The sequence below is a fragment of the Petromyzon marinus genome, chromosome 63, assembly GCF_048934315.1.
Source record: "Petromyzon marinus isolate PM22_M1 ecotype Great Lakes invasive population chromosome 63, UKy_Petmar_22M1.pri1.0, whole genome shotgun sequence".
Classification (NCBI taxonomy): domain Eukaryota; kingdom Metazoa; phylum Chordata; class Hyperoartia; order Petromyzontiformes; family Petromyzontidae; genus Petromyzon; species Petromyzon marinus.
This window is the reverse complement of record NC_133729.1, coordinates 9,145,758-9,165,732: the sequence shown is the minus strand read 5'-3', so window position 1 is coordinate 9,165,732 and position 19,975 is coordinate 9,145,758. Positions and strand designations below refer to the sequence as shown.

The 19,975-nt window shown below is 47.8% G+C and overlaps 1 protein-coding gene across 1 annotated transcript in view; it reads right to left on the bottom strand.

The window, feature by feature from the left end:
* Positions 1-17,171: 17,171 nt before the first annotated feature.
* Positions 17,172-19,975, bottom strand: part of LOC116956177 (tetranectin-like protein) — a 12,392-nt gene continuing 9,588 nt past the window's right edge. The window contains exon 3 of the mRNA XM_032977658.2: positions 17,172-17,953. Within this exon, the coding sequence (XP_032833549.2) occupies positions 17,526-17,953 (428 nt within the window). The 3' untranslated portion in view covers positions 17,172-17,525. The remainder of the gene's footprint in view (positions 17,954-19,975) is intronic.

Here is a 19,975-nt window from a genome sequence, read left to right as displayed (position 1 = left end):
ACCACACCGCCCGGGCGAGTGGGTGGGAGGTGCGCAGGTTCGTGGATCGCAGGGTAGATGGCTGGGTATGCGGGTGGTTGGGTAGGTGGGTGGGTGAGTGGGAGTATAGCGAGGTGGGTGGGTAAGTGAGTGAACCGGTTCTGGGCATCCCCTAGGTCGACTCAGCCTCAAACGAGTAACTGGTGTGGTGTGTGAACATCGCCACTGGGGAGACAAAGGCGGCCGGGCGTGGTGAATCCAAGTCCCGGGCAATGCCGGGTGCTTCCCGCTAGTTCTGGTATATTTGTTATGGTATATTACGGAATCATACGGTATATTACGGTATATTTGTTGCGGTATATTTGTTACGGTATATTACGGTATACCGTACTACAAAGGCAGAACCCTCACGTCATCACGCGATCTCCGTCACTATTGAGACATCGAAGTAAAAAGGACGTCATGATGAACAAGGGATTATAACCTGTCACCGCGGCCTTACAAATTGCACACGAATTGCAGGTTTCAGATTGACTGCAACAGGCGAGTTGTGGGATATTCGAGGACCTTCTCAACCACCGCATCGCGCTGCACTGCTTCTGCAGCCATCTGGAACGCTCTCTTCCTTCCGATATCAGGAAGCCGCTGGAGCTTTACACTTTTAAATCATCTAGATGGAAAACGAATTTATTTATAAGTCCATAATAAGCTTATTTATAAGTGCTTGTTGTGTTTAGTTTGTTGTCCTATCGCACCTGCGATTAGCATGGTTGTACTGGTTGGCTACGTATGGTGAAAAATAATGAAAAATAATGAGGTTTTACCCTTTTTGGCAATAAAACAGGTGTTAAGGTTTTGATTTAAAGCTTTCGTGACTGCAGTAATTCATATTCTTAGCTCTTTTGGTAAAGTCACGTTGAAGGGAAACAATGAAATAATAAAATATATATAACGGTCTGAAATCCGTTTTAGCTAAAGGTCTAAACTTTGCAGTCACACCTAAACACATACCAGTTAATGATATAATTGCCCAAGTAGACGTTGCTCTCAGGGGCCTGGGTCACATCGCTGCAGACGTAGCAAGATCTTAAATTGCTGCAACCCTCAAAAACGCTAAGATGCCAGCTAGCAACCTCAGCAAAGATGAGCGTTTTGAATTATATAGATTAAAAAAGAGGGATGACATTGTAGTCCTCTCAGCTGACAAGGGCAATGCTACTGTCATGGATAAAATAGAATACAACAACAAAATTAAAGAATTACTCGACGATGGCAGTTATACAAAAAGAAAAAAGAGATCCCACCAACAGCCTCGTCACACAAACCAACAAATTAATTTATGATTCAACCGCATTAATTGATCAATCTAAACAGTTTTCGTTGAAACCTTCTGCAGCCTGGCCACCAAGATTATACGGCTTACCAAAAATACATAAAGTAGATACACCCCTTCGTCCCATCGTCTCGACTATCAACTCCCCCACCTACAAACTGGCTCGTTTTTTGTCTTAAATCCTGCGTCCTTTCACTGGAAAAACCACCTCTGTGGTACAAAATTCTACTCACCTGGTATCGACAATCAAGGGTATTTCCCTGTCCCCAGACGACCTGCTTGTCAGTTTTTATGTAGTTTCCTTATTCACCAAAGTTCCTGTACCTGACACCATCGCAATCATTGAAGACTTGGTTCTTCAAGGACTACACACTGAGGTACCCCCCTGGTGAGACACTGTTTAACCAATACATACTTCACTTGGAATGGAACTTTCTACAAACAAACTGAGGGCACCCCAATCGGCTCCCCCCTATCTCCGGTTATAGCTAACATTTTCATGGAGAAATTTAAGACTGACGCCATCCAGACTGCCACTCTGCGCCCAACCTTATGGAAGAGGTACGTGGATGACACTTTTGTCATCTGGCCACATGGCCGGCCTGCTCTAGACCAATTCTTCGACCACATCAATTCCATACACCCAGCCATCAGATTTACCATGGAAGTCGAAAAAGATGGCAAGCTACCTTTTTTGGATGTCCTAATAAAAAAGAGACCTGATGGTTCAATGAGCCACTCTGTCTACAGGAAAGCTACCCATACGGATGCTTATCTGAAACCGCATTCCCACCACCATCCATCACAGAAGAATTCTCTCATCAAGACTCTGTACCTTAGAGCCCAATGCATATCCGACCAGGAACACATAGGCAGTGAACTCAAGCACGTACACCAAGCTCTTAAGGCTAATGGTTACTCCGACTATACAATCCGCAAAGCTATCACTCAAACCATGAAGAAGGACCCTCTTGAGGAGCCTTTCAAAACCATCACTTTACCCTACATTGCGGGGATCACAAAAAAGATCTCCAAAATCTTGAATAAACACAAGATCCAGGTCCGTTTCAACACATTACATAAAATCCGTGATCTGGTTTCGTCTGTAAAAGATGTGATTCCGGACATACAGTACCCTGGTGTCTACAAACTAAGTTGCCTCTGTGGTAGTAGTTACATTGGATAAACCAAAGGCCATGTCTCGGACCGTATTCGTGAACACAAAGCAGACCTTAAACACGGTAGGACCAACACCTCGGCCGTGGCAGATCATTGTTATAATTCAGTATGCTCACATGACATTGACTTCTCCAAGACAGAGGTTCTTTGTAAGCCATCTGGCTACCATGAGAGATTCGTTCATAAGGCTATCCACATATACAAGCACAGAGACAATTTCAAACGAGAAGATGGATTCTGCCTTTGCAATCATCGGAAAGATTTGATTAACCATTTCAGGTCTTAATTGATTGTTCATGCTTACGGTGGCTTTCAGACAGCATACATTAATTTTTCGTCTCCCCCCTCCTCTTTTCAGAACATAGATGGACTCGTCCTTCTAAATAAACTGCCAAATCGCTGCGTGTGGCGCTGACGTTTTTTTTTAAATAAATAAACACACCGTTTTAAAAATAAATAAATGAATGCAAACCGCCACACCTGATGATGACCGTTTGCGTTATGGTCGAAACGTCGTGAGAATTTTTATTGTTTTATATATATTTTAATATTTTATTGTTTCCCTTCAACGTGACTTTACCGAAAGAGCTAAGAATATGAATAGGTGTTAAGGTGTTCAAACACCAAACAGATACATTTTGCAAGGAATAAAGTCTGCATTAGCCACAAGTACTTGTAGTGAACATGCAAACACCTGTTTTGCCAGAAAGGATAAAACCTATTGTTACTTTTCATTTTTTGATACTGGAAAAAACACGATCCCATGGTGCGAAAGAATTTCAACATACGTATGTACTCCACTATACACTACTATACACTACACTACCCTATACACTACAACACCCTACAAGACACCACCATAATAAATTAAAAACTAATTTATTTAAAACTAATTGTGTTTAGTTTGTTGCCCTTCCTTCGTGATGGCGTGGAGGAGGCCGATATACACTCACATCATACACTGACTCACAAATCATACGCTGACTCACTCACACATCATACGCTGACTCACTCACACATCATACACTGACTCACTCACACATCATACGCTGACTCACTCAAACATCATACGCTGACTCACTCACACATCATACACTCACTCATCATACGCTGACTCACTCACACATCATACACTCACTCATCATACGCTGACTCACTCACACATCATACGCTGACTCACACATACACTCACTCATCATACGCTGACTCACTCACACATCATACACTCACTCACACTACCACTGACTGACTCACATCATACACTCACTCACACTACCACTGACTCACTCACACATCATACACTCACTCACACTACCACTGACTCACTCACACATCATTCACTCACTCACACTACCACTGACTCACTCATCATACACTCACTCACACTACCACTGACTCACTCACACATCATACACTCACTCACACTACCACTGACTCACTCATCATACACTCACTCACACTACCACTGACTCACTCACACATCATACACTCACTCACACTACCACTGACTCACACATCATACACTCACTCACACTACCACTGACTCACTCACACATCTTACATTCACTCACACATCATACGCTGACTCACTCAAACATCATACACCCACTCATCATACGCTGACTCACTCACACATCATACACTCACTCACACTACCACTGACTGACTCACACATCATACACTCACTCACACTACCACTGACTCACTCACACATCTTACACTCACACTACCACTGACTGACTCACACATCATACACTCACTCACACTACCACTGACTCACTCACACATCTTACACTCACTCACACTACCACTGACTCACTCACACATCATACACTCACTCACACATCATACACTCACACATCTTACACTCACTCACACTACCACTGACTCACTCACACATCTTACACTCACTCACACTACCACTGACTCACTCACACATCATACACTCACTCACACTACCACTGACTGACTCACACATCATACACTCACTCACACTACCACTGACTCACTCACACATCAAACGCTGGGAGTGTCATGTTACGTATATTGTTTATTGTTACATTTGAATCAAAGTTCCTATGATTACTGTTGTTACATTGTTTTATAGCTTTATTTTGGCGATTTCGAAAACATATGGTGAAGCCATGTTTCTTGCGGAAGTTCGGAGTTGGCCTGATAACTTTAATCTAAATTGTCTTATGGTTGTTGTTATTGTTTGACTGGGATTTTTGCACAAAGCGTTGCAATACGGTGCTTTTTTTTCTTTCTGGAAGATTTGCTGGTTTTTATCCAGGACGTTTCTGTTGCGCGTCGTCGCTTTAAGATGTTTCTCTGTTCGTATTTTGTTTGTTGCGGTTGCACCCGACTCAAGAGCCGCATGGCTCACAACATAAATGAAACTTGAAACCTCCGATTAGCGCGGTTGGCTACGTACGGTGCGAAAGAAGTTCAACACGCGTACGTGGATTTCCACCACCGTTGTCCCTCGCTCCTGCCGGAACGCTGTCGGGTCTAACCGCGGTGTCGCTGCTTGTTCTGGCCCACTTCCACCACTCTAATTGTGAGAGTCAATAATTAATCGTTTCACGGTAATTAATTGATATCGAGAGTTGACGGTGGTGACGGGGCAGTGGCGGTGACCTGTCGCCGAGTGTTTTGTGTTCAGGATGGCAGCGGAGAGTCGAGCGCGGCTTACGCCCTCAGGCTCTCGGGGGAAGCAGCGCACGAAACGTCGGACTTCTTTCGCACCGTACGTGGCCTCACCAGGGGCTCGTCGGAGGCGGCGCTTTGAATCCCGTGCGCAGCACACCCGCTCAGTTAGAAACAGAACTCACCTCTCCGATGAGCACGGTTGGATTATGTATGGTGCAAAAGAAGTTCAACATACATGCTACACTATACACTGCACACACTACGCTATACACTCCACTATACAATACACTACACTATATACTACAGTACACTCTTATACACTGCACTACTTTACACGACACCACTATACTAAATAAAAACAATCTTTAGAACTGCTTTTTTGTGTGTTTAGTGTTGTTGGCCTGCCACCCCCCGGCACCTCCGATTAGCACGGCTGGCTACGTACGGTGCGAAAGAAGTTCTACATACGCACAGATGAACGCGTGGATTACACAACACAACTTTCACGCTGAATAGATGATGTCGACTGTTAAAACAGGTCCCTGCAGGGTGGGCTGGTAGGACAAGTCTCTGCGCTGTCTATTGCTGATTTTACACCCAACAGCACGAGATTTCACTTCGTTAAAGTATTGAAAGGGGACGGACGGACGGACACATTAATCTATTGCAGGCTGGTACACTCAGTTTACAACTTCGTTCCTACCAGTATAACAGATAGAGCGTCTCGGGACGGGATGGTGGCGGCGATCGGCCCACGAGACCGCCCCGTGTCGCGAGGAGCCTAGGTGGGTGGATGGCAGCGTCAAGGGAGCGTGGGAGGCGGTGATCCAGGGGAGGAGGAGTGTCTCCGTCCAAGCCGCGGAATTATTTGCGTCTCTCCCGCAAGCACGCGGAGGAGAGTCTTGGCGTCCCAGGCACCACCGCAAGTAAAGGCGGAAACTGGCATTGTGGGTGCCACGGTGGCTAGGAGATGTTGACTACCTCGCCTGGTATGCAGGAAGTCGTGGGTTCGTTCCCGACCCTGACGCCTGCTGCTGCTGTATATTTTGAGTTTGTGGTGTCTCTCATCATCACGGTGGCTAGGAGATGTTTACTACCTCGCCTGGTGTGCAGGAAGTCGTGGGTTCGTTCCCTATCCTGACGCCTGCTGCTGCTGTATATTTTGAGTTTGTGGTGTCTCTCTCTCTCTCTCTCCACGTGGTCGCGTGGGTTTGTCTCCGGGTCCTCCTCTGCATCTAGAAACGTGTTTAGAGTATTTGCCTGCTGCGATGTATATTTACTGTATGTTGAACATACAGTCGTGTATAGGAGTGTATTGTACTATATAGTGCAGTGCATTGTAATGTATAGTGTAGTGTATAGCGTATTGTGTGTAGTATGTATGTCGAACTTCTTTTGCATCGTACGTAGCCAACCGTGCTCATCGGAGGTGCGATGATAAGCGACTTTGCCGAGCTATCGTTTGCGGCCAGGTAGCTTCTGAAAAAGAGCTATATATAGCTCAGTGCGCCTTACCTGGTAAAATAACAAAATATACATTTAATAACACAGGTGCTTCGGCAAACAGGGCGCCGAGATGATTGAGCGGATCAAAGCTGTGAAGACATTCGCGGGATTCGTTTCTTCGGCAGGCGAGTGGAGTCGAGTTCTGAACCACGGCGTCTCCCAGCTCCTCCCGAGCCGCTTCCACCGCTGAGCACAACAAGCTGCTGCTGCTGCTGCTGTGGCCGTCTGGAATGCTCTCTTCCCCTTCCGATGTTAGGAAGCCGCTGGTGCAAGGGGGGTCGGAAACTTGCGGCTCTCGGGCTGCGTGCGGTGACTCTTTGGCTTCCTGCCCACATTGCGGGCAGCCGTTTTGTTTTAATACTTACATCTGAAACAACATAATTGAAAGTTAAGGTAATCGACTAAATATGGCAGGGAATGGGTGACTACGGAATGTCCTGGTGACGACAAAATGTACAACGGCCAAACGGTGCTGTTAAAGAATAACCAAGGAGGGGAAATGAACTGAATAGCCGCGGTTTATTCCATCACCTGTGTTGTTTATTTGAGTCAGAATTTGTCAGAATTCGTTTGTTTTCCGTATTCCTGCTGCGGTGTTTGTGTACAAGTAGCCCTGCGCGCGGTACATGCGGCTCTCCGACTATTTCAATCACAGACACAATAAATAAATAATATGATTTCTTCTTCTTCTTTGAAAGGTTGCCGATCCCCTGCACTGGGGCTATGCGACTGCGAAACCATCGTCTAGATTTCAAACTCATTTCTTTAGAAGTGCTTGTTGTGTTGAGTGTGTAGTCCCCCCCCCCCCCCCCCCTCTGTGATTAGCGCGGTTGGCTACGTACGGTGCGAAAGAAGTTCAACATACACGCGTACAGGCCCAGCCCTCTGCGTTTGTCTCGTTATCTTCTCTGTGTTTGTCTTGGATAAGTGCAGATAAGTTGACGTTCTCACTCGCAGTGTGTACCGCCCGCGCGAAGGAGAGCTAAACGTTTATAATCTATAAAAAATATCTTCTCTCGTGATTCAGGGCCACCGTTCACTTCAAGAAGCCTTTCTTTGTCTCCGTCTCTAATCAAGTTGTTTCTGAGTACATCTCCCGCGTTTCCTGTCTGCGTATTACCTTCGCTACATCATGAAGCCGGCTTGACACATTAGCAGATCATTTCATCACCTTAGCCCTGGTCGGTGGTGTTTGTGGTGGCTGTCCACGTGGCCTCTCATCCAGCACTGTGGAGGCAGCAGCAGCAGCAGCGTGAGTTCATGGATCGCCGAACGTCGCCTGAACCGCTTCATCCGCACCTCCGATTAGCGCGGTTAGTTTCATAGTTTAGTTTTCATAGTTTCATTTATTTGGTATAGCCCTGTGAGCCATTCGGCTCTTGAATCGGGTGCAACCGCAACAAACAAAAAACAAAAACATGAACAAGAAAACATCTTAAAGTGACTATGTGTGACTGTGCAAACAGAAAATCCAGGAAAAAACATCAAAATATTCCTGAAATAGCACCGTACACCAACGCTGTGTGCTACGTACGGTGCAAAAGAAGTTCAACATACGTAGGTACTTGGTGGATACAACCCACGGAAGATACCGGTAGCATTTGCCACCCCAGGTGACACCGATCAACCGGCGTGGCCCATGGCCTCATGAGAGAACCCCGTTTATTCATGGGCAGCTGGAACGCGGACTCGGAACAGGCCAGTTACGGATTATCCTGGTAGCTACATATGTGTAGTAGCTACATATGTGTAGGTGCTACATGTGTAGTAGCTACATATGTGTAGTAGCTGCATATGTGTAGTAGCTGCATATGTGTTGTAACTGCATATGTGTAGTAGCTGCATATGTGTAGTAGCTGCATATGTGTAGTAGCTCCATATGTGTAGTAGCTACATATGTGTAGTAGCTACATATGTGTAGGTGCTACATATGTGTAGGTGCTACATATGTGTAGGTGCTACATATGTGTAGTAGCTACATATGTGTAGGTGCTACGGGCCCCGCATTTTTAAGAACCCCGCGCTAAATGCTTTCAAGCTTTCAATTCCGGTTCAGTGTTTCTTTACTTGCTCTATTACTATAGTACTATACTGCCTTCAACTTTACGAACGGCTGGGCGTTTAGGTTCTCGATTTCTCGTATTATCTGGCTGTATAGCAAATGAAAAAATCCAATAACTTTACTATGCAAGTAAAACTATTTGTTTTAATATTTACGTTTTTTAAAAAAAAATTAAGGGCCCCTTTATAACATCATGCTACAGGCCCCGCGCGAGCTTCATCCGGCACTGGAACCTACGCCTCTCTGGCGTGCCGGCTCAATGCTCTGACCTGCTCTGAGCGAGTCGACCACAAAGTGAATTACTGCGCAAATGATAGCCGAGGGCGGTGCCAATCTCCTGTTTCCAGCCCGAAGTCCAGCGGTAAACATTCCACACTCCTATGGCGAGGGGCGAAGTCACTCCACGCCACTGCCACCGGGAGAGTTGTCATGTTATCGACCCTGGAGGGATGATGGGCTGAACTATTATCTAGGCACATAGTGATTCACATCATCAATGATTCCATTGTCACAGTGCGGGGTTGTGATCGGGTTTGTGAATAGCTCGTGTCTCTTGGCCCTCCCATTCAATCGCCACTGGTTGCAAGGCTGCAAATGCATTTTTGACCCCCTCACACCGCATGGTACAGCCTCGCCACTGCCGCCTGCCTGGTTATGCGATGACTGCCTATTGGAGTGTACCAACTATCTCTTCTTTTTGGGGGGGGGGTGGGTGGGGGCTGCGCGAGGGAGCCCGGCGCCACCACGATGGGACCCCTCTGTGGAACGCACGAAGCGGTAAGAGATCAGGGAACGATTGGTGTTGAAATTGGACCTTCACATTTTATGAGCCGTTACGCTGCGTCGCTGTAGATAACGTGCGAATCAAAGTTCGCCCTCGTTTCTCGACTTTAAAGCCCCGACACTGACGACAACATTTTTTGTCCTCCCGCACCTCCAATTAGCACGGCTGGCTACGTACGGTGCGAAATAAGTTCAACATGCGTACAACTGCGCAGGGTTCCGCTGTTGATCCACTGCAGCAAACAGCCGCGTGTTGTTCGGCACTGTGTCCGACGTTTCGCGACACGTGTTTGGGGGGGGGGAGGGGAATGTTTCTTCAGCAGCAACAGGCGACCGCTCTCCATGACCTACAGTTCCTGAATGGAGCTCCCAGCACGTGAACGCGAAACGTCGGACACGCAGTTCAACCCGAAACACGCGCACGCACGCATGCACGAGCGAGCCGTCACCGGTCACGTGAGAAGAGACGCCGTGCCCCCTGCTGAACATCTGTGAAAAAGAGCTTCATAGCTCATCGGATTCCTCATGCAGTCTAAATCAAGATTCTTGATGTCGGTGCTGCCGCGTTGACCAATCACAGCGCTGCGCGTGTTTGTGGCCTTCACAGTTAAATTTCTGGCAAAGAACCCTTCACATGCCCTGAAGAAGGCCACTGCCCAAACCGTCGCCTGTTTAGAGTTTTTTTTTCTCCCTTTTAAGGCCAGGCACAATGTCGTTACTAACGCGTGCGTTTGAGTTTCTTCTGCTATCAGGCTAAGAGGCTGTCTTGGAAGTTACCAGGAGCAGCTCTGGAGTGTCACTTTCCAAAGGTCACGTGCCGTAACTCGGGGTGACCCAACTCAGGCGCGCTGATGTACGCCTGAGTTCTCAGTGGACACACTTTGGCCTCGTGACGGCACGAAAGCGATAGCACGCGTGCCATTTCATCGGCAGAACAAATATTTGTATTGGCGGTTATGCCGGTGCAACGTAACACATCGGTCTTCATAAAACCGTCTTTAATCTACATTTGTATCGGCAAACCTCTCTATCGGTATTAAATCGACTCTGTCGCCAAGTTTGACGTGATTCGAAGGTTTATTCAGTCTACTGAGACTTGCTAAAAAAATATAAAAAGGTCAACGTTGATCGTTTGTTTGGGTTCCGTTGAATCGAGGAACCGTCGGACCAAGTCGAGGGCACGAGGAGTGAAGATCACGCAGCCAATCGCCATCGGGCCTGGCTGCTGCTACTGCAGCAGCACGGCAACAGACTGCGAAGCTTCGCGTTCAGCCGCTCGTGGCAACGATCCATCTCCCGATCGCTTCGACACCACGGGAACTGATTTTGACTCGCACCACCACCACCGCCACCGTCCCGTAAGATTTTCTGACCGGCGGTTCCCAAACGCGGGGAGAAATTATTAAAAAATTACAGCGAAAATGTTTGCCTCTTGTTGTATACCGCGCACCGCCGCTGTACCGCCAGCAACGTCCACATTGTTCAAGTTTGTTCCCCGCAGGAACAACGTCCACGTTCTTAGTTCTTTCGGTAAAGTCACGTTGAAGAGAAACAACAAAATAACAAAATATATATAAAACAATAAAAAATTCTCACGACGTTTCGACCATAACTCAAACGGTCATCATCAGGTGTGTCGGTTTGCATAAATTTATTTTGAAAACGGCATATTTATTTATATATATAAAAATGACGTTTGCGTCACGCGCAACGATGGCAGTTTGCCAGGACTAGTCCATCTATTTTTTGAAAAGAGGAGGGGGGAGACGAAATTTGTTTTTATGTATGCTGTCTGAAAGGCACTGTAAGCGTGAACAATCAATCAAGAACTGAAATGATTTATCAAATCTTTCCAATGATTGCTAAGATAGAATCCATCTTCTCGGTTGAAATTGTCTCTGTGTTTGTATATGTGGATAGCCTCATGAACGAATCTCTCATGGAAGCCAGATGGCTTACAAAGAACCTCCGTCTTGGAAAAGTCAATGGCATGTGAGCCTACTGAATTAGAACAATGATCTGCTACGGCCGAGGTGTTGGTCCTACCGTGTTTAAGGTCTGCTTTATGTTCACGAATGCGGTCCGAGATATGGCGTTTGGTTTCTCCAATGTAACTACTACCACAGAGGCAACTTAGTTTGTAGACACCAGGGTATTGTATGTCCGGAATCACATCTTTTACAGACGGAACCAGATCACGGATTTTATGTAATGTGTTGAAACGGACCTGGATCTTGTGTTTATTCAAGATTTTGGAGATCTTTTTTGTGATCCCAGCAATGTAGGGTAAAGTGATGGTTTTGAAAGGCTCCTCAAGAGGGTTCTTCTTCATGGTTTGAGTGATAGCTTTGCGGATTGTATAGTCGGAGTAACCATTAGCCCTAAGAGCTTGGTGTACGTGCTTGAGTTCACTGCTTATGTGTTCCTGGTCGGATATGCATTGGGCTCTATGATACAGAGTCTTGATGAGAGAATTCTTCTGTGATGGATGGTGGTGGGAATCCGGTTTCAGATAAGCATCCGTATGGGTAGCTTTCCTGTAGACAGAGTGGCTCATTGAACCATCAGGTCTCTTTTTAATTAGGACATCCAAAAAAGGTATCTTGCCATCTATTTCGACTTCCATGGTAAATCTGATGGCTGGGTGTATGGAATTGATGTGGTCGAAGAATTTGTCTAGAGCAGGCCGGCCATGTGGCCAGATGACAAAAGTGTCATCCACGTACCTCTTCCATAAGGTTGGGCGCAGAGTGGCAGTCTGGATGGCGTCAGTCTCAAATTTCTCCATAAATCATTTCAGTTCTTGATTGATTGTTCACGCTTACAGTGCCTTTCAGACAGCATACATAAAAACAAATTTCGTCTCCCCCCTCCTCTTTTCAAAAAATAGATGGACTAGTCCTGGCAAACTGCCATCGTTGCGCGTGACGCAAACGTTATTTTTATATATATATAAATAAATATGCCGTTTTCAAAATAAATTTATGCAAACCGACACACCTGATGATGACCGTTTGAGTTATGGTCGAAACGTCGTGAGAATTTTTTATTGTTTTATATATATTTTGTTATTTTGTTGTTTCTCTTCAACGTGACTTTACCGAAAGAACTAAGAATATGAATTACTGCAGTCACGAAAGCTTTAAATCAAAACGTCCACGTTGTTCAAGTTTGTTCCCCGCAGGAACAACGTCCACGTTGTTCAAGTTTGTTCCCTGCAGGGACAACGTCCACATTGTTCAAGTTTGTTCCCCGCAGGAACAACGTCCACGTTGTTCAAGTTTGTTCCCTGCAGGGACAACGTCCACGTTGGTCAAGTTTGTTCCCCACAGGAACAACGTCCACGTTCAAGTTTGTTCCCTGCAGGAACAACGTCCACGTTGTTCAAGTTTGTTCCCCGCAGGAACAACGTCCACGTTGTTCAAGTTTGTTCCCCGCAGGAACAACGTCCACGTTGTTCAAGTTTGTTCCCCGCAGGAACAACGTCCACGTTGTTCAAGTTTGTTCCCCGCAGGAACAACGTCCACGTTGTTCAAGTTTGTTCCTTGCATGAACAACGGCCACGTTGTTCAAGTTTGTTCCCTGCAGGAACAACGTCCACGCTGTTCAAGTTTGTTCCCTGCAGGGACAACGTCCACGTTGTTCAAGTTTGTTCCTTGCATGAACAACGGCCACGTTGTTCAAGTTTGTTCCCCGCAGGGACAACGTCCACGTTGTTCAAGTTTGTTCCCCGCAGGAACAACGTCCACGTTGTTCAAGTTTGTTCCTTGCATGAACAACGGCCACGTTGTTCAAGTTTGTTCCCTGCAGGAACAACGTCCACGTTGTTCAAGTTTGTTCCCCGCAGGAACAACGTCCACGTTGTTCAAGTTTGTTCCCTGCAGTTTGTTCCCTGCAGGAACAAAGTTGAACAAGGTGGAGGGCTCGCGTCGACTCCTCGCCAAGGCTGCACTCGTCCACTGCGTGTGGGGCACGCGTCACACGGGAGATGGCACGCGGTCCTCTTCAGAATCTTAATTTAGACTGCAGGAGGAATCCGATGAGCTGTGAAGCTCTTTTTCCCAGGTGTCCAGTAGGGGCGGGTCATCGAGTTGCAGAGATGCGGGGGGCACTGCTGATCATGCACCTCCGACTAGCACGGTTGGCTACATAAGGGTGCGAAGTTCAACATACATACACCACACAGACTAATTCAGACCTTATTGGTCATCTCGTGCCCCTTAATGAAACACTGCGTCCATCCTAGAAACACAAACGAATAGACAATTATTTTATTGCCCGCATTGAAACGGATTTGCGCCGTATGGACCTGAAAACTCAATATCCCTGCACAGGAATACGGCTCAACCGTATGGGTTGACTGCAATGTACATACAAAGACAAAGATCCCCCGTGTAGCCTTAACAGACTATAGGGGCAAGTGCTGTTAGCGAGCACCTATAAAGGCCGGCACGGCACACGAGGGGTGGGTGACCAGCACCACGCCCGGCCGCCTTTGTCTCTCTAGCGGCAATGTTTACACACCGCAGCAGGTACTCATTTGAGGCCGAGTCGACCTAGGGGAGGCCCGGGACCGGTTCAGATAATCGTCACCGGTGTTGGCCGTGAGCGGGGATCGAATCCGGGTCGCCGGGTTCGTAGCGCAGCGCAGCGCTGACCGCTACGCTACCGCTTCCCACACGTGCCAACACATGGTGAACCCCTTGGACAACAGCGCCCCCTGGCCCCCAACTCGCACGCTGCAGTGGCGCCGCCTGGCGGAGCCAGCGGGTGACTGCACGGGCGAGGGAATGCGTCACAAAGAGCCCCCCCACGTGCAGCCTGAACAGACTGCTGGGGGCGAGTGCTGGGGGCGAGTAGCGCCTCATGAAGGCTGTCACGGCACGCGAGGAGGGTGGGTGGCCAGCACCACGCCCGGCCGCCTTTGTCTCCCCGGTGCTGATGTTGACACACTGCATCGGGTCGACATAAGTGGAGATCATCGTCAGTGGTGTTGGTGGCCGAGCGCGCAGCGCTAACCGCTGCGCCACCACTCCCCAACGCAGGTCAATTACACAAGGACAAAGATCCCCCGTGTAGCTTTAACAGAGTGTTGGGGCAAGTGCTGTTAGCGAGTAGCAGCAGCAGCTCATAAAAAGCCGGCACGGCACACGACGGGGTTGGGTGGCCAGCATCACGCCCGGCCGCCTTTGTCTCTCCTCGTGGCGTGAAGTTCACACATCACGCCAGCAGGTGCACACAGGAGCTCCGCTAGAGTGGACGCCGCGACTGACGCAGCAGCCAGCGGCGCAGCGTGGACCATCATCACCATCAGCTCGGGGGGGGCAGTCGGTCAGATGCCCCCCCCCCCCCATTATTTGATTGTCTCCTGGCACGGTGGTCCAAGCTTTACTGCTCTCAATAAATTTAAATACGACGCGGAACGTAAATGAAAGTATTTTCATAAACAAAAAAGTCAACTTAAAACCGCGTTTTAAATAAGGATTTGTGTGTCCTTTGACACTGTTGTTGTTGTAAACAAATGCCATCATGGTGGTTGTCAAGGGGGGCCCCCCCCCCAAACTCGTAGTTGTGGGCACCAGGTGGGGGGGGGGGGGCGAGGCACCCGCTGCCTGCCCCCCACGCTCGTCACGCCAACGGCCACAGTCGGGAACGGCCACAGGCCCAGAGGCACAGCACAACAATTGTCTATCACACACCACCGGTTCATATGAAGATGTATTTATTCCGTAAATGCTTCTGAATCCAGCAGAGTAAAGCAGCGAGCGACTTTTCCTTCCCCCGATACAAACAAGAAGCCTGAACATGCAGATGCGATCCGGCGCTTCGGAGGCGAGGGTTGGTGGGTCGCATCGTGATCGCTGGGCTGCTGCAGGCTTGCGGTGGCCAGGAATTTGGGGTGTAGCAAGTCGGTGAGGGGGTCCCTGAATCCGAATTTTGGGGGGGGGGGGCACAGCACGAGGTTTGCCCCCCCCCCCTCCTCCCTCCCCCCACAACATGAGAGCTGAACTGCACTCACCTGCAAGTTGAGCCTAAGTCGTGGTTACACGGAGTCGACTCAAGAAGATGATGAGATGATGCGAGGTCTGTGTTGAGACGCAGAAGATGTCATTCGATGCCTCTGCCCTCCTGGCCACCGATACCGACATGGGCAGGGTGGGGGCAGCCTCGCTCCGCCCGCATCCTCCTCGCCCTGGTGTCTAGCGATCGTGTCGGCTGGTGGGTGCAGGGTGATGAGAGTGTAGGGTGGTTAGTGTAGTGTGGTGAGTGTAGGGTGGTGAGTGTAGGGTGGTGAGTGTAGGGATGTGAGTGGTGAGTGTAGGGTGGTGAGTGTAGGGTGGTGAGTGTAGGGTGGTGAGTGTAGAGTGGTGAGTGCAGGGTGGTGAGTGTAGGGTGGTGAGTGTAGGGTGGTGAGTGTAGGGTGGTGAGTGTAGGGTGGTGAGTGTAGGGTGGTGAGTGTAGGGTGGTGAGTGTAGGGTGGTGAGTGTAGGGTGGAGAGTGTCGGCTGGTGGGTGCAGGGTGATGAGAGTGTAGGGTGGTGAGTGTAGGGATGTGAGTGGTGAGTGTAGGGTGGTGAGTGTAGGGTGGTGATTGTAGGGTGTTGAGTGGTGAGTGTAGAGTGGTGAGTGTAGGGTGGTGAGTGCAGGGTGGTGAGTGTAGGGTGGTGAGAGTGTAGGGTGGTGAGTGTAGGGTGGTGAGTGTAGGGTGGTGAGTGCAGGGTGGTGAGTGTAGGGATGTGAGTGGTGAGTGTAGGGTGGTGAGTGTAGGGTGGTGAGTGTAGGGATGTGAGTGGTGAGTGTAGGGTGGTGAGTGTAGGGTGGTGAGTGGTGAGTGTAGGGTGGTGAGTGCAGGGTGGTGAGTGCAGGGTGGTGAGTGCAGGGTGGTGAGTGGTGAGTGTAGGGTGGTGAGTGTAGGGTGGTGAGTGTAGGGTGGTGAGTGTAGAGTGGTGAGTGTAGAGTGGTGAGTGCAGGGTGGTGAGTGTAGGGTGGTGAGTGACATATCTCTGCGTCCCCATGCCTCCACGCGAACCCACACACAGCACGCGTGTATATTTATATATGGATATAATTTATATATTTATATATGGATATATATTTATATATGGATATATAATTTATATATTTATATATGGATATATAATTTATATATAGTACGATGTGCTCGGGCTACACGAGCTTAGGCGTGTGCTGATGATGATCATGACGATGCATATGAAGCATGACTGATGTGATGGTGATTATCAATAATAATTGACGTGACGATGATGATTCATATTGTCTTATGATGATCATGAAATATGACTGATGATTTATATATTTGTATTATAAATTATGAAGATGATAAGGAGAGATGACGATGGGTGAGTAGGAATCGTGTAACTATGATATTTGATAGTGATGAATGATTGACTAATATATTGCTGAAATACTAGATAATTATTATAAAGGTGATTATTGATCGCGACGATCACTGATGTTTGTTAAGCTGTTCAGTGAACATCCCCTGAATGAACACTCTTGCGTTGCTATCGCTACTGCGAGACCTAGCAGGGGGAAGGAAGCGATGGCGAGCCCGCTGCCTCCGCACGGTGACCTCTCGACTTCGCTGATTGTGAGAACTTGGACAAGCACTGCCCCCCCCCCTCCACCTCCTCCCATCACTCCAAGAGCCCTCGACCTCTTCTCTGTCCACCAGCCATCCCTCCCATCTCCTCCATCCACCCTCCTTCCCGATTAGCACGGTTTGCTACGTACGGTGCGAAAGACGTTCAACAGACATCTCTCCCTCCACTCTCCCTTTTCGACTCCATCTCCTCCATCTCCTTCATCTCTCTCCTCCCTCCAATCGCACTGACATCTCTCTCCTCCTCCTACATCACCATCCCAATCTCTTCATTGTCACCTTCCACTCTCTCCTCCACCCGTCCCAATCTCCCCAACCACCCGTCCACCCATCTCACAAATCAAAAGAATCGTTTCACAAATCAAACGAATCATCTCCGCATGCCCCCCCTCCCCCCACCTCCCGCCGTCAAGCCGGTATGGAGAACTGGCAGACGAAGGGCAACTCGGCCTTGCACGCGGCCACGTCCCAGGCAGGGCGCTCTCCCTGCAGGGGCGCCCGCACGCACGAAGCCGCCACGGCGCCACCGCCGCCGCGCGGGGCCCCTGGGGCTGCCCACGGCGCGTACCCGAGCGGGGCTCCGGTCGCGTCCGCGAAGCTTCCCCGCTCGCGCAGGTCGCTCGCGCCGAGCCACAGCCACTGCGGGGCGCCGTCCGTCGCCGCGGGCAGCCGAGGGGAGGCGTAGGCGCGCAGCTCCTCCGCTGCCCTCGCGTCCGCGGGCAGCGCCAGCTGCCCTCCCCGAGCAAAGCATTCCTCTGACGCCTCGTGGTAGGGGCGAGGCGCGGCGAAGAGCAGCAGGCACGTGTTGTCTCGCGTCTTGGTGCCACGCAAGCACACTGTGTTGGAGTCCGGGGAGGGGGGGGGAGGGGTAAATGATGATTGTGTGATGGTGATGACGAGAGATGATCATGATGATGGATGAGTGTAATGCGATGTTTGATAGCGATGCATGATGAATTAACCCAGAGATGCATGATGAATTAACCCAGAGATGCATGATGAATTAACCCAGAGATGCATGATGAATTATCCCAGAGATGCATGATGAATTAACCCAGAGATGCATGATGAATTAACCCAGATATGCATGATGAATTAACCCAGAAGATGCATGATGAATTAACCCAGAGATGCATGATGAATTAATCCAGAAGATGCATGATGAATTAACCCAGAAGATGCATGATGAATTAACCCAGAGATGCATGATGAATTAACCCAGAGATGCATGATGAATTATCCCAGATGATGCATGATGAATTAACTCAGAGATGCATGATGAATTCACCCAGAGATGTTTTTCGATTTAAAGCTTTCGTGACTGCAGGGATTCATCTTCTTGGTTCTTTCGGTAAAGTCACGAAGAATGGAAATAAAATTTAAAAAAACATAATAAAATAAAATTCTCACGACGTTTCGGCCACAACACAAGTAGCCTTCTTCAGGTGAATGAACAGAACTGTCCAGAAGACAGCGCTTGAGTGAACATTGTTAAGCATGGGTCGCGTCTTTTAAGCTGTGTGGGTGGAATGAACATATGAATGAGCATGTCACCCAGCACCACCACCGGATCGGAGGAGGGTGGTGGCTGGGCAGACAGGAAAGGAAGGTTAAAGAGCAGCCAAGGTGCACTGCTCTGTCCTGTGTTGCGTTGTAACTCTGCTATAAACTGGACTACAATACAGTACAATATTATAACTTCCAATCTAAACTACATGGTATAATATCATATCCATAGACAAAATTCCACCTTTGAATTATAATGCGTTACTATACACTACCCTATACTTTAGACTATAAAATATTAGACTTGTAACATTGCACTGTCTTATTCTATCAACCCTACTATATACCACTCTGCTGTATATTCACTATACAATTACGATACTATATATTGCCTTATGAATTATGTTAAACATTACAATGTTATACTATTATACCACATGCTATAAACCATACCATTGACCGACGTGTGAAAGGTATTAAGAGGCAGTGCCAGTATAACATTGTAACATTGTAATGTTATACTGGCACATTGTAATGTTATACTGATGAATTAACCCAGAAATGCATGATGCATTAACTCAGAGATACATGATGAATTAACCCAGAAGATGCATGCTGAATTAACCCAGAGATGCATGATGAATTAACCTGGAAGATGCATGATGAATTAACCCCGAGATGCATGATGAATTAACCCATAGATGCATGATGATTTAACCTATAGATGCATAATGAATTAACCCAGAAGATGCATGATGAATTAACCCAGAAGATGCATGATGAATTAACCCAGAAGATGCATGATGAATTAACTCAGGGATACATGATGAATTAACCCAGAGATGCATGATGAATTAACCCATAGATGCATGATGAATTAACCCAGAGATGCATGATGAATTAACCCAGAGATGCATGATGAATTAACCCAGAAGATGCATGATGAATTAACCCAGAGATGCATGATGAATTAACTCAGAGATACATGATGAATGAACCCAGAGATGCATGATGAATTAACCCATAGATGCATGATTATTTAACCCAGAGATGCATGATGAATTAACCCAGAGATGCATTATGAATTAACTCAGAAGATGCATGATGAATTAACCCAGAGATGCATGATGATTTAACCTAGAAGATGCATGATGAATTAACCCAGAGATGCATGATGAATTAACTCAGAGATACATGATGAATTAACCCAGAGATGCATGATGAATTAACCCAGAAGATGCATGATGAATTAACCCAGAGATGCATGATGAATTAACCCAGAGATACATGATGAATTAACCCAGAGATGCATGATGAATTAACCCATAGATGCATGATAAATTAACCCAGAG